Here is a 26,463-nt window from a genome sequence, read left to right on the forward strand (position 1 = left end):
ATAAATTATATGGAGGGACTTTAAATTTATAAACTAAGAGTGGAAAGAAATACAAACATGCCTCTTCATTTTCTTAAAAAAAAATTATACTAACAAATTAATGACATAGATAATATTGAAAACATTATATATTTAAACAAAAAAAACATGTTTAATTTTGATTGATTCATACAATGTTTCAACTAACAACAAATTACAATAAAAAATATTTTAAAATAATTCTAAAAATTAGTTAACTTCAAATTCTTGAAAATATATTTCTAATCATAATTTAAAGTAAAATAGAATACAGAAATGACTTACTCTGCAGCTGTATGGGCGATTGAGGCACGACCTAAACGCCCTCCTTTCAAGCTGCCAACAACTCCTCTGATGCAGCATAATAATTAACACATCAATGAATATAATTAATTAACGCTGCATACATTTAAATAAAAATACTGAATTTCACATGAAAAATACTTTTCTTTACAATAAAGAAATATCAAGTAAAGAAGAGGAAAGCAAACATAAAGATTTATCAAAAGAAGAATAAAAAGTTAATTTATCACAATTATCAGGTATAATACATGCAAGAAATGGTAAGAAAAGCAAACTCACATGCAGAACTTCAGTGCTTCAAAACACTACGTAAATTACACATGGAAAAAAAAATTTAACACAGACTAACTTAGGATACACATTTTAGCTTATTCCTATTTATTTTTTTACATATAAAAATAATAAAAAACTGTATGCTATTATAAAATACTAAGGGTTATTAAAGCTTCTTTTTATAACTGTGATTCTAATTTTTAAAATAAAAAAAAATTTAAATAAATTAATTTTTATTAAAATGTGTTAAACATTATTTACACATAAAAATCTAAATAAAAAAAATTTTGCCTAAATATTTTAGGCACTTTACGGTCAGCTAAATTGATATCTCTAGACACTTGGGATGTATCTCAAATAATGGATGAAAACAAAAAGAAAGAGGCTGGTAATTTTTTTTTTAAAAAAAAAACATTTATAAATTCAAATATTTATAAGTACATAGATAATTTTAAAGATTAGCCTATAATATTCAGATTTAAGTTTTTACACAAAAAAAGTTATTTACATTAAGAAATGAATGATATAAAATATAATTACCCAGATAATCCAGAAATGCCACCTTTGATATTGGCTCCAACATCCCTGAAAGTGACATTGCATCAAATTTCAAAGCCATAAAATGCAGCTAAATTATTTGACAACAATTGAAGTGTCACTACTAATATTTTATTTGAAAGTAAAGCATTTCTGTAATAGCTAGTTGCAGAAATAGGAAAAAGGAGCCCATGGTGCCACCTCGCGATATAACCAACACACTTCACGACAACAGCTACTGTTCTATAATTGCTCAATATACTTAGGGTAAGTAATTAAAAAAAAAAGATAGAATTAAAACAAAATTGAAAAAAAATTTGAAAAATCAAGTTTAATAAGGTCATAAATTTTATTGTGACAAACAGAAAATTTTTGTAAAAAAAAATGTAGTTAATGAGAAAATTTCTTAAAATTTTAGCAAACATTTTAAAAAATTTTTAATATTAACACAAATATGTTCTGATAAATTTAAAAAATAAAATAGATAAATAAAACAAAATTTAATTTTCTTAAAAAATTTCAGCAATTTTTTTATGTTTAACCAATTCAGTTGCTTCCACAGATCACAAAATAAGAACCACACTGCCAAATAAGTTGCCACACTGAAAATAAAATTCCTTTAGTTTTTCATTGCAAAAAAAAAAGAAAAAAAATGAGAGCTTATTTAGCAAAGGCTTATTAAAGGCTTATTTAGCACCCTTACCAACCTTTCATGCTTTCAGTGGGCTGATAAAATGAGTACCAAGCATGTTTGGGGACTAAACACTGGGTGTTTTGTATTCGTAACCCAACTGCAACATCTGCTTCTGCACCCCAAAGCCCAAGGTCAAGAAAATTAGAATGGGCAGAGTAGGCCTGGCCATCCTTGGGCTGTTGTGCCAATGAGTTTAGTTTAGTAAAAAGAGCATACAATGTAGGAATAGTTAACAAAAATTCTAACTAATGTTGGTCCATTTTGTTTCGAGATATATATCTAAAATTAGATATTGTTGATGAATGATTAAATAAGAAGAAAAATAATATCTAATTTTAACAAACATTTATCATTCATATAAAAATTATCAAACCACTTTAAGAAATAAAATTACCACTTTAATATATTGCTAATCAAAAATTTTATAATTTCTTAAATAGTTAGAAAATATATTTCAGATTTTGTAATATACTGAGCATATTTGTTCATTTAATTTTTTTCAGATATAAATTTAGTTTTTTATCATTTAACTTCATTAAGAAACTTTTTTTGAAACAGCAGTAACTTTTACTTCGTGATAAATATTTGTAAGAAATATTTACTATAAAATATATAAAATTTTAATAGTGTACTTTTTGCACACATAAGGCTTTGTTATGTGCTAAAAAAAATTTAAAAAAATACAAAATTTTTTTGATGAGTATAGAAGGCTACTTTTAAGAAAGGCAAACTAAGAACGAAAAAAAAAAATAATAAAAATCTGCTTTACTTAAGTATAATAAGGACAAGTTTATCACAAAAGTAATAAAAGTATAGTTTTTTTTTAAATTCCAAACTTGCTTTGTCTAGGACAGAAAGTTTAACACAGAATTCTGAACAACTCATAATAGTTTGAGATCAATATGAATTAAACTTTTATAGTACTGCTGTATTAAGGAAAAAAGAATAGCCACTATCAATTAGATAATATTCCCTCATGCCAATATTTAATTAAACTTTAAAATCAAGTTCAAGCATTCCTTCATCAAATAATTTCAAAGTTTTAAAAATATTGACATGTAAACAAAGTGAATATGCTGCTAAATATTTTTGGACAAAAGTAATTTAATGGATTATTAAAAATTCTATGATATGATTACGGCATTGCTGATAGGAATTAATCATTTCAAAAATCAGATGAAAGAGACGAATTAATGAGAATTTACAAAGTTGAAACCTGCAAAATTTGTAACAGTATTTGCTAAAAATAATAAGTAAGCATACGACCCTTTAATTTCTTACTATGATAATTTGACAATTTAAATTGTTTGACAACTTTCCTTCTATACAAAAAACTATTTCCAAAAACAAAATTAAAACATGAATCCTGCAGGTATTGATGTATGTCTATATAATGCATATAATAAATAAGTAGACGCTTCCCAAGTTCGAACTATCGGATTCTGCAGTTTTTACTTGCATCATGAATTAAAATAAAAAGTTAATTAAATGAAAAATCCAAATAGCCTGATTTTTTTTAAATCGATTTTTTAAAATCCCCTTTTTAATACTTAGGAAACAGTATAAAACACACAAAAATTCTTAACACACACACAAATTAGGAATATCAGGGCAAAAAGCAACAATTAGTAAAAACAAGGACAAAATATTTTTTATCAGGAAAGTCAAAAATATCAGGACAACTACAAACCCTGACAACATGTGATAAAATAAATTATATGGAGGGACTTTTAATGGATATTCAATCGGAAACTTAATGAAGATGAATAATAATGAATAAGAATGAATACATTATTTGCTTATTTTTGTAAATGGAATAAAACAAAATGCAATTTTTTTTAAATTAATACACGTGAAAAAATCAATTATAATTCTAAACAGAGAAACCTTTGCCCCAAATAATTAATAGAATTAAATAGCTGAATTCATTTATTTGGCACACAACTTGCAGGACAGAATGAAAATAAGGCAAACTAATTACTTTAATCCTTGTCCCATATCTCTTAGAACACCTCGAGGTAAACCATGAGTTTCCAAATCTCGTATTCTCTTGTTATAGTTTTCCAGTTTCTTTTGCAACTGTGTTATAAGCTGAGCTGATTTTTGGTTTTTCTTTTCAAACACATTTTTGATTCTCTGAAGTTGTTGTTTGTCTGCATTAGTTGCAAGTTTTAAATATTCATTCACATTTTCTAAAAGGTAAAAAATTTATAAAATTAAAATTGAGTTTAATTGTACGTAATAGAAAAGAAAGAGAAATACATATTTTAATTTAAAAGGGGGGCTATCAACACTAAGAGGAAAAAGAAATTCCGAGGCTAAATTAATTTTATTGTATTCCCTGATTTGTGTAACTGGTGACATAAATTTCATTATTTAATTTTCAAATTAAAATATTAAGAGATCAAAAATATATATATATATATATAATAATAATAATATCAAGGATTAATTTTTTATTGGAAAAAATATTGGACATATAGGCACAGAAAACTGACTCAATTCCTTCATTTCCCCTAACTATTACAGTATTTTAACCAAATTTCCTGTTCCCTGCTCCTCTAGATTAAGTAAATTTTATTAAAAGACATAGTTTAATAAAGCTTTAAAAATGCTATAACAAACATTTTTATACAGGAAATGTATAATTCACTTGCTAAGCCTAATTTTAGTAATATTTCTGATATTAAAACTAGAGTAACACTTCCTGTTTCACATCATATGAAAATTTCTTGCATAAAAAATATGTTTTAACAAAACTTGAGAATACATTATACTAAAATAATTAAACTATTTGCAAATAATGATGGAAATATTAAGTGTTAGTGGCAAACAAAAATAAACAAACCATCTCTGGCAGTTTGCTCTGCTTTTATGAGTTCCTTTGTTCGATATATTTTCTGCTGAATGTGCTCGATTGCTGCCTTAGTTTTCGATAGGTCAGGAGGGTGGGATGAATTGAAATCACACTCATCAGAAAAGTGCAGACCTTCATTACTGCCTAAAGATGGTAAACTACCACTCAATCCAGCAGCTTCCTAGAATAAAATACAAAAAAAATTTATTTATAATGAATGCCAACAAGTAATTAAGTACAAATTAAAAGTAATAATAAAAAAATAATCATAATGAAGACTTGTACATAAAAAAAAATAGGTGTAAGTAAAATTCATATATTGGGAGCATTAATATTAAGGAAATCTGGGTTTGGCACGAAAATTTTCAATAAATTATAATTACTTTAATATAAAACTTTGCTTCTGGAAACCGAATTTGGATTTAAAGAAGAAATTCATAAATTTCTTGAAGACCACTTCATTGAAAATTTCAGTAAAAGTATCTGACTATTTGTGAAAATTTCCTTCCTTTTAAGACAATTTTAAAATACCTTTTTACATGCTTCCCATAACCAGTTAAAAGTAAAACAAAAAATAATGGTGGTTGTTAAAAAGGAAATTGAGGGCTGGTAGTTATACAAAGACTAACAAAAAATGATGTTAGGCAAACCATTTCATATATCAGAAAATATTCAAATAGACATTAAAGCAACATGTCTAGAATGAAACAAATGTGCCAGTTTTTTAAACATTTTAAAAAGCAATAAAAAAAAGAGAAAAAAACTAGAAATGACAGTTAAAGTTAGGTTGTATATCTAACAAAAATACAATGAAAACAAGAATACAGAAAAATAAATTTTATATCTTGGCTAAGAATGGATCAACTGGAAATATGCATTAAGCAATATTTGCTTTAGGAATACAATAAAGCAAATTAATAAACAATTGCTTTGCAAAGAACCTTAAACAGATCAAATAATTGTAAATTCATTTTGTTTTATAGAATTAAACACAATAAAAAATGCTTATAATAGAAGAATTACAAAAATTTTACACAAATAAAAATTTGTGAAAGATTTTTAACAACCAAGAATAAACCCATTTAGGGAACTGAAGTTTGTACAAAAGTCTGCTTTGTAGGATCAAATTTTATAAAAAGCTTTTTTTAATGTCTCTAAAAAATAATTTTAAAAAAATGTATAAACATGTTAGATTTCATGTTTTTTTTTAAACAAACAGTTTTTTTATTGTTGAGAGTCAAAATTCTGTATTCAAAATTTCTAGATTTAAAAACTGTAATATCTATTACAGACTTACAGGTTCACCTGTCTCATCAGTGGTGCCCCAATCATCAGTAGTTGTATTCACAGCTTGTGAAGATCCAGACAAAGATGCAGGAGAAACATTAATATGAAATGATGGAGGATGAAGAACAGAAGGACTGGATGTGGTAACATATCCGTGATGAGGAGCACTCAGCTTTGCAGAATCATTACTGTCTGAAGAGGTACCCCCTCTACGGTTCTGCAAAGGACTTTTTTTCCTCTTCATGGTTAATCTAAATATAAATAAACGAAATAAAAAGAATAATTATCTCTTTAACAGGCCATTTATTTTTAATAATAGCGATGTATTCATTACAGAAAACAAATGGGAGAAAATTTCTCACCCTTTCTCAAAAACAGGGTGAGATTTCAAAAAGTTAAGTGAGATTTCTAAAAATTAAAAAAACACGAATAGACTTGGAAAAAAAATATTTCTTTAATTATAATACATTTTTCACATCTTCTAATTGAATATTTTTGCTGCATCATTACATGGAAAATGTTCTATATCTACTTTTTCATCGGCTATTATATTTATTTGGCTGAAAAATATCCGTATCTGTTTCCTTTTTGACCGACATTTGTTTCACTTTCATTTGTCCGTTACGGAGTAGAAGATGTCGCTTTAACAAGGTATTTGTCCATCTTACATTCATGCACAAAAAATGTAAATATCTTACATGAAGAAACCTTACCTATGGTGAATACGTGGTTGCAGAGAAATGTGTTCTGAAAGGGGTTCCATGGGGGGTGCTCTGCTGTTCGCACCGGTTCTGAACAATACTGATAAATAGGGAAACTAGATAACAAGGACCGATGTTCAAAATAATGAAAGATTAAGGAAGAAAAGTGAAACGGATTTTATTCAAAATGGCAAAAGACAAAATTTTTTCCAAAATTCGTGCTTTTTGAAATTGATTAATAGAGTGCGTGAACTTCTAGCGTTAATCGTTTTTTATTGCGAGAAAAGAAAAAAATAGGAGAGATTCTCGCGCTGTAGTGAAAAGACTGAATAGTCTGTTAGTAATAATAGTCTGAAGAAAATATATTTATTTAGCTTTACAGATAATATTAAAATTTTAACACCATTTTTTTTCTGAGGTTAAGTTTATTTACCATTATCCATTAGAAGCTAGAAAGAGAATGAAGTTTCAGCAATTAAAAGAAGTAATTTTTTTTTTATTTATAAAATAAATTCTGTAAACATTACAAAATTAATTGTACATGTAACTTTTTATTAATATAGCTGAAATTATTAAATTATTATTCATGACATTTCAGAAAACATGGATACACATTTAACAAGACATTGCAAAATATGCGCGTAGGAGCAGCTCAAATAAAGTTTTATAACAATTTACCTTGAAGATTTAAAAATAAATGTTAATACTAGGCACAGCCTTAAAAAAGATTAAAAATAAAGTTATTTTGTTTAAAAATCTTGTGATATTTTACCCTGCTCAGCAAGAACTAAAATATAACATAATAATTACTATATAAATAACTGGAAGCTTTATCTGGTGACACTCAACATCGCTGTAGACTATTTGATTAATTAATTAAATAATTAACAGAGTTTAGCTGCTTTTCACCCTTGTCATGTACCCAAAGAAATGATAATAGATTGTGGACATAACAGCATTTATAAATTTCAGATGACTTTTTTGATTATTTTAAAGATTGTCCTGACATGCCTATGAAAATGTTTTAATTCACACAGCATTTATTGGCAGTGTAAATGTTAAGATTATTCTTAATGACTTAGAAAAAGGTATAGGTCAAGTTTTGACTATTGCCAAGCAGTGGCCCTCGAGAAATTTTGAAATATTTCCCAGATCGGTATCAACTTCTTTTTTTTTTTTTTTTTGCAAGTTTAAAAACCCTTTAGCACATTTGCACTTGTAGTTGGCGCAAACACACACAGATAGAGAAATATTCATGAACTTCGCACTGAATACTCTTTGAGTGTATCATTGTATGCATACTATTTGTCTAATTTTATACAAAACACCTCTGAATTATTATTATTTTACCATATAGAATGCAACTCAAACGAGTGATATCAGAAACAATATATTTAAAATTTCCATGATAAAAATCTAAAATAATAATTATTATTTACTAATAAAAAATCAGATAATATGAAAGATGAATCCTTATTATATGCTTTAGTAATTCACACTTTTTGAACTTACATACTTCAAAAGATAGAATACTTGTACTTTATTTTACAATTTAAAGTTTCAAATATTACGTACTTCACTAAGCCAAATAGATAATACAAACATAACCTTGCTCAAATAATGAAAATAATAATAAAACCTGAGGAAAATTTAATTTAACAAGTACATACAGTGGCGTACCTAGGGGGGGGCGGTGGGGGCGGTCCGCTCCGGGCGGCACTTACCTTGGGGCGGCATTTTTTATATTTACTTATAGTTGTAAAAAGCAACTTATTCATTTCATATTTATTTTCTTTCTTGAATAATAAATGATTATTATGTTTATTATAAGTTTAATATTTGGTTTATATAAATTATGATTAACTATATGATTTCGAATATTATTCCTCGGTGTATATAAATGCATTTTAGTGTAAATTCTGAATTCTAATTCAAGAACAAGATAATAATTTTATTTTATTGTATTCATTAAAATTCAATGAATTCGTAAAAGGATCTTTACGATTTTGCTCGGCAATTTTTCCTAACTAAAATTTTTTGATATCAGTTTATAAATGTCATTTCTTTTGAAAAGTTTATATGATTACTTTGAAGTGATATATTAATATTTTTTTAAATCACCGATTTTTCTTTTGAAAAGCAGGGCCGGCGGAAGGCGGTTTAGGCGGGAAAGCGGATGACCTAGCAGACCACCGGTCTGCTAGGTCTGCAAAGCATTAGGGCGCCGGCATAAGAACTATCTTTTTCAAACAACAAAATCTAAACGAGACAAAACAAAAATACTGACGAAGTCAAAATTTCAGGAATCGGGGGCCGGGATAGTCTGGTCGGTAGGGCGCTGGGCCCATATCCAAGAGGTCGTGGGTTCGATCCTCGCCGGCCGAAGACTCCCCGTGTAGTAAATGGTGACTGATGCACGTTAAATCTGTCGAGTCTCAAAGTCCTCCATAATCCCACAACAAATCAATACCTCTGGGGGTACTGATCCAGGAGTTTCCTTGGCTTCTGGATTGGTTCAAAATTACAAGGCTACGGAGTTGAACGTTAGTAGTCGTAAACCCATGAACTTGGGTCGGCTGTTCAACGACGGTTATAAAATAAAATAAAATTTCAGGAATCGCAAATAGATAAATATACTCAGTCCGTTTTGAAGAATTGTATTTGGAATAATAAATTGCTTATAAACGATTTTGTTCATTCGCGATTCAATCTTTTAACAGTGAAGAGTGAAGCAAATTATTAGGGTGCCAGTGCATTTGGAGAGTTTATTATAGGTAAGTATATTATATTACGTATTATAGATATAGATGTTATTCTAAATGCTATTCAGAGTAGTAAAATGACTTTGCCGTTTTCTATACATAATATACTATTTATTTCGACAAGTTATATTTTTATTATATATCCCTAGGATGAAACGAGTAAAAGAAAGTGGTGCGTCATTTAGAAAGAAAAGGAAGAGAAGGGAGGAAATACAGACTAAAAATACTGGAGCACTACTCAAATATATCTCCCATAAGTCAACTTCTAGTTCTTTTAGTATTGTTGCCTCAAATACGGGCGAAGAAGCAGCCCTCGAAGGCGAAAAAACATTTTCCAATGTTGTTCAAGAGGAAAGACCTGCTTCACACACTGGCGAAGAAGTAGAAAGTTCATCAAGTTCTGATGAAGAATCTGCTGCACAAATTATTCCGTCTATTTCTATGAAAGATATTGGATTATGGCCTAACAAAATTGACGACAATACAAGAGTATTTCTGGTACGTCAAGGTCCCTTTGCAATTCAAAATTTGGACGCCGACTTCAGCGAAGGAGTAAAACGTCCTAATAATACAATCAAAGCNAAAACGAAGTAAATGAGCAAACACTCGTTTACTGCGCATGCCCGGTTACTCTAACCGGGAATACCTTCAGGTTAAAGTTACTTAACTCTGGGTTAGAGTAACTCGCAGTTACGTACACGGTGAAATGAAATTTTGGACTCTAACCTAGAGTTGCTCTCATAAAACCTGTTTTGAACTCTGACTGAGGGTTAGGGTCAATGGTGAATACGGGCGTAAAAGAAGAAGCAAAACATTAGAAAAACGGGGAGAAGGGCCCTCTTGATCTGCTAAAATTTATTCAGCAGTATAGGTTGGAAAATTCTGTTCCCAACATTGTAATTTTGTTAAGAATTTTTTTAACAATTTCAATCAGTGTCGCTAGTTGCGAAAGTAGCTTCTCAAAACTGAAGTTGATAAAAAAATTATCTTCGTTCTACAATGAGTCAATTAAGACTACAAAATCTTGCAATATTGTCAATAGAACAAGAAATTACAAATAATATAAATTTTGAGAGCATTATACACGATTTTTCTAGTATGAAAGCTAGAAGAGTAGATATTATATAAATATGTTTACGAGTGCATACAAATATGTCTAAAAAATTTACTCTGTGTATTAATTAATATTGATTAAATAACTTAATAATTTATTTATGTGTATTAATTTATAAAAACCACTATTTGATTGACTTATAATAGAAAGGGCGGCAAACTGGAGATCGCTCCGGGCGGCAAAAGTTCTAGGTACGCCACTGAGTACATAACAGATGAAGTTATAGGGCCTTAAAATACAGATCAATTTAAAACGTATTCATTTTTAGCACAAAAAAGTAGTAAGTATTGGGTAAAAACATTAATCATTAATTACAGAGCCAATACAAAAAGTAGTGTTTACAAAAAGTATCTCAGAGAAAAAGATATATGAAATTCACAGTTCCGATATAAATACAGGAAGTATAAATTGAAAGAATTTAGTGTCAAAAATTAACATTAAAACCTTTTTTTTTCAAACTATGAAGTCATGGAAAGCAATCAGCATTATTAATTTAATGGGAATTCCAAACCAATAAAGCAAAAATTATTTTTGGTAACAATAAAATTATTTTTTTGTTTATTAAATTCAGAATAATAAACAAAAAGAAAACTACAGATACAGTGAAGGAATGAGAATGATAAATCTTCAGTTTAATTGACTGTAGCAGCCGAGAGATTAATGTCTCATCAAATCTTTCTATATTTTACAAGCTGCATTCTTACTTGCTATTTTAAAAGCTTTGTTTTTACTGAAGAACCAAATCCCTGCTCATTTATCATACGGCACATTTATCATACATGCAGTTGTAGTTGTTGTTAATTTACGTTGCACTAGAGCTGCACAATGGGCTATTGGTGACGGTCTGGGAAACATCCCTGAGGATGATCCGAAGACAAGCCATCACAATTTTGATCATCTGCAGAGGGGATGGCATCCCTGCTTCGGTATCCTAACGACCTGCACGCGAAGTCGAGCACTTTACAATAGAACAGTTTAACGAGGACCAATACCGCACACCCTCGGTCCCTACGCAGACTGATCCAAGTGGTCACCCACCCGCACACTGACCACAGCCAGTGATGTTTGACTTCGGTGATCTGCTGGGAACCGTGTCTTGACGATAAGTCCACTGCGGGACTTATCATGTATGCATATTTATCATACGGAATTATTGCGCTCTGTACAGTGGCGTACAGAAGTTCAAGGCAAAGCCTGTGACGTAAATAAGAACAAAAATTCTCTATACGTATCAAAAATGCAATCAAAAAAGTTGGCCGGGATAGTCTGATCGGTAGAGTGCTGAGCCCAGGTCCGAGAGTTCGCGAGGTCGAACCTCGCCGGCCGAAGACTCCCCGTGTAGTAAAGTGACTGATGCAAGTTAAATCTGTTGAATCGCAAAAGTCCTCCATGTTCCCATAACAAATCAAAACCTCTGGGGGTACTGGATTGGAGATCGATCGTTCTCTGATTCAGGTCAAAATTACGAACTGTGGATGAATGAATGGATGTACGAATGGGTTCGCCCCATAAACGGGTTCAACGTATGGTATGAAGTCGAATTCTTGGCCATAGATGGCGCCACCGAAAAACAAGAAACGCACACTCTGTCTTAAATTTGCTCGGTTTCACCATGCAGGCTTGTCCACGTGGTAAGTGACATTAGAAACAACAACAAAAAAGGTATAAGCATCCCTACTCATAGAGGTTGAAAATAAATATTTTAGGGAAAAAGAGACAAAAACATCATCCAAATCTGACGTATTACTAGCTAGGAAGTCGGGATCAAAAACGTAAAAACTGACTTGATTGCTTAGGAGACGTTTCTAATAACCGCCTTTTAACTTCTGTCTGTTTCCTTCGGGAATCATACAATCTTTGATATTTTTGGCCTAATTTACTCAGTGGTGTTTTGTTAGCTTTCGATACAGCTTATGTTTCTTCCTTTCTTAAATATTAAATAGTAACCATTAATGTGTATATTTTTGACTTAATTTTTGACAATGAATCTAAATATAAATATATTTTAAGCAGAGTCTTGAAGGTACACCCTGCATATTTATAAAGAACTAATTCCATATTTATATTCCTCTTTATGTTGTTGTTGTTCTTCATTTACGTCGCACTAGAGCTGCACAATGGGCTATTGGCGACGGTCTGGGAACCATCCCTGAGGATGAACCGAAGACATGCCATTACAATTTTGATCCTTTGCAGAGGGGATGGCACCCCCGCTTCGGTAGCCCGACGACCTGCACGCGAAGTCGAGCACTTTACGGTAGAACAGTTTAACGAGGACCAATACCGCCCACCCTCGGTCCCTACGCAGACTGATCCAAGTGGTCCCTCACCCGCACACTGACCGCAGCCAGTGATGCTTGACTTCGGTAATCTGCTGGGAACCGTGTCTTAACGATCAATCCACTACGGGACAGCCACCTGGCCGGCATAAAAATAAAAATTCTCAGATCATGGGTTAGAATCCCTTTGCTGTCAGGCTAACAGTGGGATGTTTTCGTGGTCTTCCTCACCATGTAACGCAAAAGAGGGTAAGTTCCATCAAAAAACCCTCCACGAAGTCAAATTTCTTTCAATACTTGATCCTGGAGTTCCCATGTCCTCTGGATTAAGTTCAAAGTTACAAACATTGGTAGTCGTAAGCCCAAAATTGGGTCGGCTGTTCAATGGCGGTTTTAAAAAGTAAAATAAAATTTGTTCGTTATAATTGTAATTCGCTGTAGTTTTCTTACATATATAAGCACTACTCGAATCGTCACTACTTAAAGTACATTAATGTTTTTCTGAAATGCGAAAAAGCAGTCTAGTCAACCTAATGATGTCTCAAAGAGAATATTTACCGAACGTGATATCCATATTTCCTGGCAAGAGTATTTCATTTGAAGATGAGAAAATAAGTTACCTTAAACGTCAATAAATTTAATTACTTTTTCCTCGTGGAAAATATATAGATTAAAAATCCATGTAATGAGATAGTAGACGTTAACATTTTCAATACTGATTTTTAATTTTTTGTTGTGAAATTTTTTTTTGGCAGTGCATTGTTTTCTTACTATTGATGATCTTAAAAAACAAGTTTTTTTTTTCTTTTAAAAAATCTGAATTGCACTCAGGCTCTGGGACATTGAGGTGCCATTAATCTTTTTGATTGACTTTTCGAGTAAAATTAAAAAGACTACTGGGACATATATTACCCAAGTCATACACTGTGCAAAAATTGATATATACTTGCCACCATTTTTGGCGTTGAGGTAACTAAATAAATTTCTATGTTCAGAACTGTAGTTCTCGTGCAAAAACTATATAAAATTGGTACAGATTGACATTCATTGGATTCAGATTCAAGCTCGCAACCTGTTAGTCATCACGGTAAGTATGATGCATTCCAGGAAATCACTTCTTTGGTTTGACATGCATCAGTTGAATATACAATACTGTTTAATAAAATAAAAATGTAACGAACTTTCCAAATAAACAATACCACCATATAGTATATCGTAGGGGTAGCAGATTCTAATCTCCGTAACCATTGAATGTATCTTGTGATGCTGTCATTCTTTGACATGCTCTATCAATTCTTAAAACAAGTGTTTATAAGCCGTTATTTATATTGAGCACATAAGTATTACTGTATATGTGTCTATATAAATAAAAAGGCCTTGAGGAATTATCCTTCTGCCAAACTTTTTGAAGTGTAGAGGTAGCTGGTTTGAATCCCACCTCAGCCCTGGATGTATCTATGTGCTGTACTTCTCTAGTTTGTGCTGCCTATTCTTTAAATTGATAAATGTTTACGATATCTTCTCTATATTGAGCCCAGAAGCCTGCATACACATGTACAAAAATAAATTAATCAAAATCAGTAAAAGTAAATGTAGGTCGCAAGTTCGAATTTCACTGTAGCACTGGATATAACTTCGTGATATTCCTCTCTAACTTGTGCTATCTGCTCTTAAACTTTCCAAGACCTAATAAGGCACACTTTGTAGAGAGCATGCAAGCCTGTTTATGTATGTATAACAATAAATAAACTCACCATACATATCAGTTTTAATTTTTATTTCTTATTTTCAAAACTGTGACTGTAATCAATTTGCTTTCACCAAAAGACTAATAATCGTTCTAATATGATGAAACAAGACCTCAAGTTATGGCTAAAGATTTAATATTTTACTGTAGGGCACAGTCATAGCATTCAATAGTTTCTTATTACTGGGGTAGAGTATGCATTTCCATGTAATCCATATTTTCAACATTGGACCCGGTTTTTCATCATTGCTTTGCTTTTAAAAATACTTTAAAAGATTGAAAAGTGATTTTTTTTTCAATATGTATAAATTTACAATGAAAAACTAAAAAGAAAGCCCTTTCAAGATGTCTATAATAATGACTCTGATATCTCAACATAATAGCGCAGATTTCTTGCAGCCCTTCATGCTTAGTAAAAGTAAAATATTATTGACCTAATTTCTGAAAATATTAATAATTGAGATTAAGAAGGTTTAGAAATCAGAAATATTAGGAAAAAGAGATTTTTTTTCTATTGTTAGAAGTTAGTGTTTTAATGGCTGCCATGAGATTTATGCCTTCTCCTTCATCTGGAATGCTGCAATCATCAAATGGAGATCTGAGAGTAAATTTACAGACCACGCCGAAACTCCCCAAAAGGGAAAGACTGGCATCTTTTTCTCGCTTAATAGCGTCCGAAAATTTTAAGGAACTCAGACCTGAAAAAATAGAAGCTCGAAAAAATATCAGACGATCGTTTAAAAAGTTGAATTGGAATATCGAAGATTTACCTGATGTTCGGATTTCTCCGAGTAGTCCAGCTTCTGCAACGCAAGATCAGTTTGGGGTCATGTCTAAGATCAAGGAAGCTGGGTAAGTTGAACTGTTTCAGCATTTTTAAAATGGATTCTTACTATCCCAATTTTAAGCTTTAACGAGTTATCGTTTGATATTCTTAAGTCGTAGTCAATATTTTGAGGCTAGATTTAAACTTTTATTTCTATTTACAGATATTTTTCTATCGGAAAAAATTTAATCTGTGTTTATTTTACAATTAGTATTGCTGATCAATACTATTAATCTCTATTTACTGCTTCGCTTCGCCTTAATAATGAGAGTTGATGTTCCCTAAAGTTTTACTATATTTTAAATTAGCTATTTGTTTTAGTCTCATAATGAACTGATCATAAGGAAACTGTTCCCAGTAGATCACCAAAGACAAGTATCGCTGACTGTGGTCAGTAAGCACCACTTTGATCAGTTTACGAAGGGATCGAGAAAGTGCGGTATCGGTCCTCGATAAACTATTTTATCACAAATTTGGTTACCAAAGAGGAGGAGCCATCTCCAAAGCAGATCAAAATTGCGATTGCATATCTTCTGATCATTCTGAGGAATGTTTCCAGACCGTCGCCAATAGCTCATTGTGCAGCACTTATGCAACGTCGATAAAGTAATGCTACTATTACTATTTGTTAAATGATCGTGCTTCTGTATTTTTACACATTTTTAAAAAAAATGAAGAAAAAAAATTATAAATTAAAGATTGTACTACAATTTTTTTAATAATAAACTTTATTTACATTATTATTTAAAATTTTTCTCCGATCCTTTTTGTATAAGTTTGGTACAATCTTGCAATCACAATTTTCGCAAATTCTCTAACTAACTAGAGCACTTAACCATCTACAAGAGCCTAAATTCTGGTTTCAAAGAGGGTTTCATTCTCTTCCTGATCTCTATAAGGAGAATTATTGTTATATTACTGTCAAAAGAAATGTATCATCAATTAAAGCTTCAACCATTTTTCCGGGCAACTAGAGTTCTCAAATCTTCACGATTCCCCGTGTCTAATAATAATACACGTTTAGATCATTTTCGGATTGCTAAAAAGTTTGATTACTATATTGTCATTAATCTATATTTCGACCACTGTCCAACTAGCTAGAGTCCCTTAATTTCAATTGAAGTTCTGTGCTGTATGACAATAATAAAATGCAATTAGCTTCTGTTTTTTTTTATTTGAAGTATATGGAAGAAATATTTACAAAATTTAGTTAACTATTCAAATATTTTATTGATTTCGATTGTTTTTATATTTTATTTTATCTAAATGTTTCTTTAAAGATAATAATGATGGTTGAAAAATTTGACTGCTTTTTTAAAGGCAAAACTTTTTCTGGAATAAAAAAAATTTAAAAAAAAAATGGTTTTTTAAATTTCATTTTAATAAAACATTTCTCCTAATTTAGTTTTTTTTTCAAAGAAATTTTTTTTTTCATTTTAAAAAAAAATTCTTAATTATTTATTTCTATCATTTCTTCACTTTTCATTTAATTCAATTACAAAAGAAAAACAGAGAAAAATTTAAAAATTCTCTTAATTTTCGTAATTAAGTTTATAATTATTTTTATAAAAAACATTTTCAAATAAAAGCACCAAAATTTTTTTAAATGATTCATGTACTTCAGTTCGAAAAATGAAATTATATATATTGCAGTTTCATTTTTTTTTTTCAAGTTTATTAACACTAGATTGCCTAAGGAAGTCATTTTGACTGCTTTTAATTTCAGTTAGAAAAACAACGATGTATATAATGACACAATTTCTTAGACTTTTGCAACAACATATAATTTTTTCATTGTTAATATTTACTAATAAGTTGTTATATAACTGTAAATAATATAAAAAATATTAAAAATTAATTTTAAACAAATTTCTTTACACATGTATTTATACTTTTACAATCCAATCTTTTTGACTGCTTTTGGGCAGTATAGGTACATACTAAATTTCAGTCTTTCTAGTGTTAAACGAAAATTATAAATAGTGTCTAACGGGGAACCTGGGACCTTCCAGGTAGAAGGTGGATTGCAAATCCTTTGTGCCACACTTTGTATTGTTTTAGTTTTTTTTAAAATACTAAATAGACTAAAACATTGGAAGTGGTCCTATCTTACCCCATAATTTCTCTTCATTAGGAATTTTACAAATGCAGATTTCCCTTGTAAGAAAGAATAATTTTTGTCAAATCTAAAACAAGAACGTAGAACCCATTACTTAAATAATACATTTTTATCGCCACCAAATATATTTTTAAAATACTAAGTTTGCCTTTTTAAATGTTAGAAAAATAAAAAAAATTTTATCCATGTATTCTAATTGCAAAACTTAGTTTTTGAAGATTTTGTAGTATTCTGTAAATTTTTCATTATCACCAATTACCTCTGTTTTATTACTAATTTTTCCCTGATTTCTACGATTTTTAGAAGGATACTGGTAGCTTAAAACAGTAATATAAACCCCTTGGATGTGATCTTGGGGGAAAAAAAGTTGCATAACTCAAACTAAACTCTGCTTGCTACATTATTTCCAAATATTTGCACTTACCATGCCTTCTATGATAATGAATATAAATCTTCTGCCTAGTTTACCAATTTTGTTTAATTTTCATTTTATTTTTTGCCTGTTCAGCTTAATTTTTTGTAAAAAAAATTTTTTTTGTAAAGAATCAATCCTTTGCAAAATTAATTGTTAATATACGAATTAATTTTCCGGAACAACTGTTAGCTTAAAAATTTAATGTAGCAATCATTCACTGGAACAACTTCAGCTCGAAATTCATTGTTAAACATGTCTGTTTCAGGAACTCTGGATTTCTGTCTCTACCGTTCTCACCAAAACTGAACCTATCTCTTAAGTATGAATCTCCTACGTACAAGCAACCGACTCCTATGAGAAGTCCCCTGTACGCCTTTGAACGTAAAGGTGTATTCCTTGGCAGAGGATCTTTTGGAAATGTTACACTGTGTACATATAAAGGTATGGCTTCATGCATATTTTTTGTTTTTACTTTTTATAAATTCAATAAGGCTGTTCTCCATCATTGTAAAAAGAGGTAAAAAATCATCTGTGTTTTTCGATAAAGCTTATCACGCATTTTAATTTGTTGATGAGAATTTAGAACTAAGAATTAATGTAGCTGAGAATTAAGAAAATCAATATTTAAGCAATGACTTTTTTATTGTAAATGGCTACCCCAAATGGAGATGCGTTGTTAAATATGTATTATAGGTAGCGCTATAGTCTGACAAATATTGGCCACTGCTACCCAAACTATACACCAAAATTTTTTACCGTATGGATATTTCTTGCAACAGAATTATTTTACCAAGAAACCGTAACAATGTTTACGTTGGACCAAGTAAAGCTGATTCTGGTTTACATATCATTTAGAATTTCATTTACCCAAAAGTCATGGCTTTCCATATTATTTAAAGCAATAATGAAATAGGTTTCTATTTAAAGTACGCAATACTAACAAAAAAAATTTTTTAAAATTTTGAAAGCCTTCAAAATTATCCCAATCTGCTTATCAGGTTACTTACATATATTTTGAATAGTTTCTATATCTGGGTTTGCAAAATCCTTTTAAATAAAATTGTAATACATAAATTTGGCAACCACGTTTAATACTCGGTGAAAATCTTTGACAGAACACGGAAGTAGTTGGCATTTCTTAAATCGGTCCACTGTGTTCTAAGTTACTAGCGAGTTAAAGAACGAATAGCTATTAAATTTTTTTCTTTAAGAACTAAGACTTTTCTTTTTGATAGAGTGAAAAACTATTTTGGAGTCGGACATGGAAATAAAAAAAAATTTGTTACGTCATTTTTGCTTAAGCTATTTAAATTATGTCACTAGACAGCTTTTAAAATATAATTTCTTTTGTAGGATCAAAAATTGCTTTGAAGGTTATTCATGATAAAACTACTTTCATTGGCGAGCGTAATTTCATAAATATACGTCATCCTCATTTAGTATCCATTCTACATATTACTACTCTACTGGACAAAGTATTCATATGCATGGAGTTTGCAGGACAATGTAACCTCCAGCAAATTCTTGATACAAAAAGCGAACTGGATTTCCCAAGAAGACTAAGGTATAAAATATCTTACACAGGCTTCGTTTTATTTGCTTAAGAGTTTCTTAATGCGAAAAAAATATTTAAAAACAAAAATACTTGCCGCTCTGTAAACATGTCCTTATGTATCTTTTGAATCTTTGACAAAAATTAATTTTAAAAAAATTGCACATCTGGGGTTGTAATTTATGTTTAAGCAAGGAAGAGACGAAAATGCTGTTAAAACCTGTCGAATCTGTAGTGGAAGAAAGAAAATTCAAAATCAGTTTAATTGCCTCACATGGGACTCGTCATAGTTAGAAAGTGTTTTTGTTCTTCCTTAGCTTTCCTATATAAGACAGCTGGACCATATATCCATACAGAAGTTTGTACATTATGGGTCAGGCTTTCTTAGCTGACCCGTAATGTGCGAACTTTTGTCTTTTATTGTGAAAAAAATTAGAAAGTGAAGTATTTATTAAGGGTGTCAAGCATTTGTTTCGTTTTAAAATTTCCACTGAAACTAATTCGCAGTTTGGACAAAAAAAAGTGTGTGTGGTCATTAAAGGTATTTATTCAATTAATAGCTTTTTATGTAATTAGTTTCACCAAACACCTACTGCTTGCCTATATTGCAACCTTCAATTCTACCACAGATTGAAACTGCTTATTTTTGGTTTATACAGCCATACTTAGGATAGATTCCTCTTCCACGTTTTCTTGGCGATTCATGACAACCAAGCTATTTGAAAACCACCACTGTGAAGATTTTTCAGTGTAAATTGGAGACATAGTTCTGCTAGAAAATATGACTAGTGCCACTAAATCTCCTTGCAAATAGAAATCAATTTACTTCTTTTGCTAATTGATGGCCTTTATGCGACATGAGGAAGAGAACAGTTCAGTTGACCACTATAGCTGTAGTCTTCACACACCATGAATGAGCTTGCCTTTGAGAGAAGAAATTCTCTTTGCTAGCTCTATTGTGATATCGTACAAAACTGATTGTAAATTTCAATGATACACGGAAGTCATATTTGGTACAAATACCAAATTTATAGAATGTTAAAAACAAAGAAAATGGTTTTAAAAAAAGAAAGCAGTTTGAACAAAAGTTTAGATTCATCCAATGAGCAACGTATTTCAGGCCCTCTATTGATAAAAATTAATCTTTCTATTGCGTTAATTATTAAGCATCATTAAAATTAAAGCATAGCTTTAAATTATTAAGTTACCTACCTAAAATAAATAGTATAGTTGAAATAAAAAATAGAATTGTTTGTTGTTCTATATGTATATAGTATATATATATTGAAAAATAAGACTGTTCGCTTTTAAACTTTCATTGAAGCATATCTTACAGCTCAATTTGTTTCGTATTTTTGTTCCTAAAGAGTTGTTTGAGAAAAGGAATTTTTACTCATTTAGTCACCATATATAAGCATTAGCGTTTTCATATAATATCGATGTAGTACATTGTTTTACAGAAAATTATTAATTAAGGGAAGGGTAAAAATCGTCTCTAGCATACAGAGTGAAGGTGGGATTAAAAATCGAACTAACCCATTTCTTTTGCGAAGTTGGAACTTAGTTTTTATAATAGACCTCCATTCCACCAATTAGAGGGCTTTTGACAATTTTCACACCTCTATTGTTTTGATTTTCTCTGATTATACTTCGTCAGATATTGATAAAATGTTATTTTTTCTTTTCATGCCTTTTCCCTCACTTGTATTTAATTTTTGACACCTAATGTGCTGTTTTATTCCATTATAAAGGTTTTATAAAAAGGAAAGTTATTTTCTATTATTTTAAGATGTGTTAAGGATAATTATTACAGAACTATCTAAAATTGAAGAGTTTGTTTAGTATTAAATTTAATAAACAATATAATAACAAAATTAAGGAAAGAGCTAAAATTTATATGATTTTTCGACGTATCTTCTTCAGTACTTTCTTTTAACAAACATTAATAAAAATTGTGACCAATTAGATTATTTTTATTTAGCTTCACGATTCAGATTGCTCTGGGATTACGACATTGCCATCAACGTCGCATTGTCCACGGTGACGTTAAACCTGCTAATGTGATCGTGAGTCCATTTGGAGTTTGCAAACTGGGTGATTTTGGCCACAGTTTTAAACTGGATTCTTTCGTCAATAATCTGTGGATGCAAAATGAGGACGTCATTGGAACAGCTTTTTACGCGGCTCCTGAAGTCTTAAGGGGCGCCTCACCTACCTTATTTTCTGACATTTATTCATTTGGCATATTACTGTGGCAAGTGCATACAAGGGAGCTTCCTTTTGCTGGAGAACATCCTCATGTTATAATCTATAAAGTAAGTAATTGCTTTAATCAATTACAGTTGATTGTTTTTCCTATTTAGGTGATTTAATTTTGCATCCTCTCGCTTTCGCCTCTTTCTAAGTGTTAAAGGAAAAGAACGATCATTTTAACATTGTTATTGCGACTCCTTAGAAAAATTCGGCATAGGATTTCCATAAAAAGTGCCACAGGATTTCCATAAAAAATGTCGTAGGATTTCCCTATGTGGTTTTGCCTGTGGTGAATTCCATGGTATTTTTTCATATAAATTTTTGTTATAAGACTATAATGTGCTATAGCATATGATTAAATTTTTTAATAAGTCATGGCAACATTTATTACCATGTTCACTCCCAAATACATGATGGATGCGTATAGTGTGTTTCCATTAGTTTGCCATATGCCTATGCTTCATTTTGATCATACCATATGTAATATGGTGTCCCCGCCATTTAATACCATACACATTTCTATGGTTACCATAGGCGTGCGGTACCTTGACATAAAAAGTTCTGTGGTTGTCATAGATTACCATAGATGTATTTATGGCAATTTTTTCTAATAAGTTTGAGGCAACGATTCCCAAAATATTTAATTCTAGTAAAATTTAAAGTACTCTCAATAAATACAAGCTTAATAAATACACACACTTTTAGTTGAATGAGAAAATTTCTCCATCAGGGAAAAAAAATTCCAACATTTTTTCGTTAAGAAAAACTTTCATAATTTTGAGTTTTGCTAGTTTTTGTTTAACTTTATTGTAAAATATATTCTGCGCTATTACGAAATCTCATTTTCATTACCTCATTTTCTATAATTATTTTATAAAGTTTGTATATGTGTCTCAATTGTTCCTTCCCTGTAGCTTTCTATAATTTTAATTAGTTTGAATAATTGAAGCGCTCAATGATAAAAGGGAGTAAGTTACAGTTCTGCACTTACAAGAAAAATTACTTAAAAAACTGTATCAATTGTGGAAAGATAGTTTGAAATTTTTTTCCAAATCATTGGATTCTCTTCTTTAAGCAGTCTAGAAAATTACTCGGTATTTGATAATTGGTGATTGATATTCCAAAATCAACAAAAATTATTTTCGCAAAAATGTTACATGCCCCCTTTTAACACTGACCGCTTCAATTGGGTATAATATAAAAAAAACACAACTACTTCCACTTAGTAGGAATAACATTTACCATGACGCAATGCTAAATTCTATGCCACTATCCACATAAATGCCACTATCCACATAAATCAATTATTAATCAAAAATCGAATATCAATTACTTTTCTTTATAATGCATTAAAATCTGGCGAGCAGCTATTTAAACGATCAAACACTTCGTTTGTTTATTTGTGGCTTGAAGTTAGGCTCGCAGAAAATGCCGTTCATGAGTTAAATTTAGTAGGAATAACACAACCTGTGACGTAGGCTATAGTATACCCAATTATTTCGTTTTGTTTATTATTTTGCCTCTGGTTTTATTATTTTTTTTCAATGAAGTGGCAACAGTTGTAGCATGACTGATCTAGTTCCTGCATCTGTGTTATAATTATGTCATGTTGGCGGAAGGAGAGAGAAAACATCGTTATAGTCGGTCGTTTTCGCTTTATAATCAGTCGTTAACTGCCTTTCCATGAATCGTAGGTTTATAAACTTTATTTGCAAACTGTTTCGCCTTCGCCTATTCCGTGACTCATTTTCAAATTATTCTTCTATCCATTTATTTACTCGCTGCATCGAAAAATAACAAAGCAAACTAAGTTTAAAAAAAGCAAGACCAGCAAGAGAAATTTCATGTGATGCTGCACCATGAATCATTGTTTAGAAAGATATGGTTTGGGAAACTTAAAAACACCTGGTAGATAAAAACTGTTAAAAAAATTAATAAGGCGGTCATCATGGCAGTGGGGAAACATTGAGTGATGTTGATTGAATGACGTTTCGATCAAATGATCCGATTTTCTTGAACTAAAAAGCACGATCCAAAACATGCTAATTAATCAGGGTGGACATTAATTTGAGAAAAGATATCAAGTTTTTATATAAAAGCCAATTTTTTAAACAAATTGAGTTAAAAATTAAAATATTTAAACTGATTTTGAGTTATTTTGGTGTGCTGATATCAAAATAAGAAAAAGTTTTTCTCTGTGTAAGCTCAATTTTTTTATATCAGTTTCAGATCATAAAATCCATGTCTGGTAAGTCTTGAGAAAGAGCGCTGATTTTTGTACGCTAGAATCATGTCTACTTTTCTTTCCATCTGCATATTCTTAAAACAAAGTTTTTTCGTATGAAATAGGGTCAAAATTATTTTAAAATACCACTTTTCTAGTAGACTTGTGGATTTTGCATGCTTTAAAATTTAGTGATGAAGAATCTCTAAAAGTATAGAGTACTGAAAGAAATTCTTTGCATATTCGAAATCAGAATAACGCAAAATAAATAAATAAAATTTCAAAATTTTCTCTGACTGCACTTCCTCAGACCGTGTCTTAGGGGTTCAAAATTCCCTTTAGTACTCTTGGCCGGGCAGTGTGGTGCGGAGGCCAGGTCGCAAGATTACAAAAACCAAAAGCGTGTGGCACTAGTCCTTCAATCCCAAAGTTCCTCTCTATTGGTGATGGATTTGTTCCTTCTTTTTCGGGTATAGAATGCTTGGAAATGCATCGCATTCACAATACTGTTTTTTAAGGTAAAGTCCAATAGCCTGATAGTGTGCTGTTTATTGAGACTTAACAACCAAATGAATCAAACTTTCAAACATACCAAACCGAAAGTAAATCGTTGGTCTGCTTGTCTTTTTTCTTTTTTGTCGTTTGTCGTTTGAATACTTAACTTTTTATAAGAATGCCAATTATACAGCATGCTGAAAGATATTTTAGTCCTTAACATTGTTGCAGGTTGCACATTACGGATTCAGACCAATGTTCCAAGCTCCCTCTTGTGACGCTTATGAAGAAACTGCTAAATGTTGTTGGTCTGAAGAGCCAAGTCTACGTTTGAATATAGCCGCTGTGATACACAAGCTTCAAGAAATTAAGAAGAATGTTCAGAAATGCGTCACAAAATAGATTCTAGTTACCAAATGATCCTTGCGTATTTTATCTAGAGACATTTTATAATTGTTTTGTCGTTTGTATATATAAAAAGAATAATCTAATTTGTTTTTCTTTTGTAATACATTATTTATTTGCATATCGAAGTTGGAATATTTTCAGTGATATTGTTTTGATTACATTTTAGTAAAGTGCAATTAAAACTATTGATTTTGTAATAATTTATTCATTAATTTCAATTTGTTAATTTATTTTGTTTCCCATTATTCAACGTTTTATTTTTACTAAATCGTGATTTATTTAATCAAATAAGTATATAAATTTATATCTAATAAGTATATAAATTTATGTACTTTTGAATTTTTGATTTCATAAATTATTTTTTTGTTGAATTTTAAATTCATAGCTTAATATTAATGTTTTTTTCACATCAAGATTAAAGTAGAGTTAATTACTGGATAAAACAAACATTTTCAGATTTGATTTAGTTAGATTTATATCGAAGGAAAAAAAACTACCATAATCTTATATAGTTACTGAAAATTCCCCCCATAGTATCCACTCTGAATAACTTTTGATCTAATGATCTGATCCTCACGTTTAAGGACTTAATCTTAATGTTTTGAGGGGGTGACTTGAAATACGCTAATTAATTAGTGCAGACGGACACAACTTACTTTCTCGGATTAAACATTATTATTTTTTTTGACGGATTCAAATTTCTAACCCCAAAATATATAGGGGGTAGCCGCAATCTGGGAAATATGGTCCCAATAATTTGGTCAGGAGAGCGGTCCAAAGTTCGAACCCCTTAATGTTAATTTTACTTTTTCGTATTTCTCTACATCTCGAACTTTTTAAGTGAATTGAAACTTTTTGCACGCAATTATTAAATTCATTTTTCCAATGATAATTCTGTGAAAAAATAACTTTTAGTAAATACTTATATTTTTTTTTTTATTTATAATTAGTCGAAAAAATTTTGAATTGCAAGGTAAACAATTTTTTACATCATGTTAAAAAAAATATAACTTTACATAGCAAAATACAAAAATTATTTAATATCTGTCAAATTGCTTCTGAGAAATCGAAATTTTAAAATACGTCTTTGAAATTAGATTTCTATGGAACTATTGGACCAATTTCACTATTTTATATTTTGCTTGTAAAATTCCATGCTTTAAAGTAACATATGAAATTTTATATCTTACAATTCAAAATTTTTGACTAATATTAAATAAAATAATAAAAAATAAGTATTTACTAAAAGTAATTTTTTGTCTTGAATTACTTTTGAAAAAATTAATTTACGAATTTTGTGCAAAAAATTTTCAATTCACTTAAAAAGCTCGCGAGACACGGTAAAATACGCAAAAAGTAAAATCAACCCTAAGGGGTTTAAAATTTATAACGCTCTCTGGACCAAATTATTTGGACCATATTTCCCAGATTGTGGGTACCATCTATATATTTTGGGGGTTCAGAAATCGTAATCCGAAGGGAAGAAATGCTTTATCAGAGAAAGTACGTCTTTTGTAACTTAAAATATCGACTGCAGTAGTTAATTAGTATATTTGAGGTCACCCCTTCAAACTATTAAGATTGAGTCCCAGAACGTGA

At 30.4% G+C, this 26,463-nt stretch overlaps 3 protein-coding genes across 6 annotated transcripts in view; 1 reads left to right on the forward strand and 2 right to left on the reverse strand.

Moving 5' to 3' along the window:
- The window catches only part of LOC107445832 (transmembrane and coiled-coil domains protein 2), a 24,702-nt gene extending 13,455 nt beyond the window's left edge, over nucleotides 1-11,247 (reverse strand). The window contains exons 1-6 of one of the 4 annotated variants that reach the window (XM_071183257.1): nucleotides 10,991-11,247; nucleotides 5,980-6,220; nucleotides 4,674-4,863; nucleotides 3,807-4,017; nucleotides 1,135-1,179; nucleotides 304-369 (exon numbers count right to left, since the gene is read on the reverse strand). In XM_071183257.1, coding sequence (XP_071039358.1) covers nucleotides 304-369; nucleotides 1,135-1,179; nucleotides 3,807-4,017; nucleotides 4,674-4,863; nucleotides 5,980-6,213 — 746 coding nt within the window. In that variant the 5' untranslated portion in view covers nucleotides 6,214-6,220; nucleotides 10,991-11,247. Of the gene's footprint in view, nucleotides 1-303; nucleotides 370-1,134; nucleotides 1,180-3,806; nucleotides 4,018-4,673; nucleotides 4,864-5,979; nucleotides 6,221-6,682; nucleotides 6,821-10,990 lie in introns of those variants that run through there. The other 3 variants (XM_043048005.2, XM_071183258.1, XM_043048007.2) reach the window with 3 other exon arrangements.
- Nucleotides 1-26,463, reverse strand: part of LOC139426007 (uncharacterized) — a 491,229-nt gene that overhangs the window by 87,773 nt on the left and 376,993 nt on the right. The gene's annotated exons all lie outside the window — the stretch shown is intronic.
- On the forward strand, nucleotides 14,630-25,049 carry LOC107445312 (Mos oncogene). Its single transcript, XM_016059676.3, has 5 exons — nucleotides 14,630-15,424; nucleotides 18,198-18,373; nucleotides 19,286-19,496; nucleotides 21,466-21,799; nucleotides 24,688-25,049. Exons 1-5 carry the CDS (start codon nucleotides 15,108-15,110, stop codon nucleotides 24,856-24,858), a joined length of 1,209 nt encoding a protein of 402 aa, XP_015915162.1. The 5' UTR covers nucleotides 14,630-15,107; the 3' UTR covers nucleotides 24,859-25,049.

This window comes from Parasteatoda tepidariorum, chromosome 7 (assembly GCF_043381705.1).
Source record: "Parasteatoda tepidariorum isolate YZ-2023 chromosome 7, CAS_Ptep_4.0, whole genome shotgun sequence".
In the NCBI taxonomy this organism is placed as follows: domain Eukaryota; kingdom Metazoa; phylum Arthropoda; class Arachnida; order Araneae; family Theridiidae; genus Parasteatoda; species Parasteatoda tepidariorum.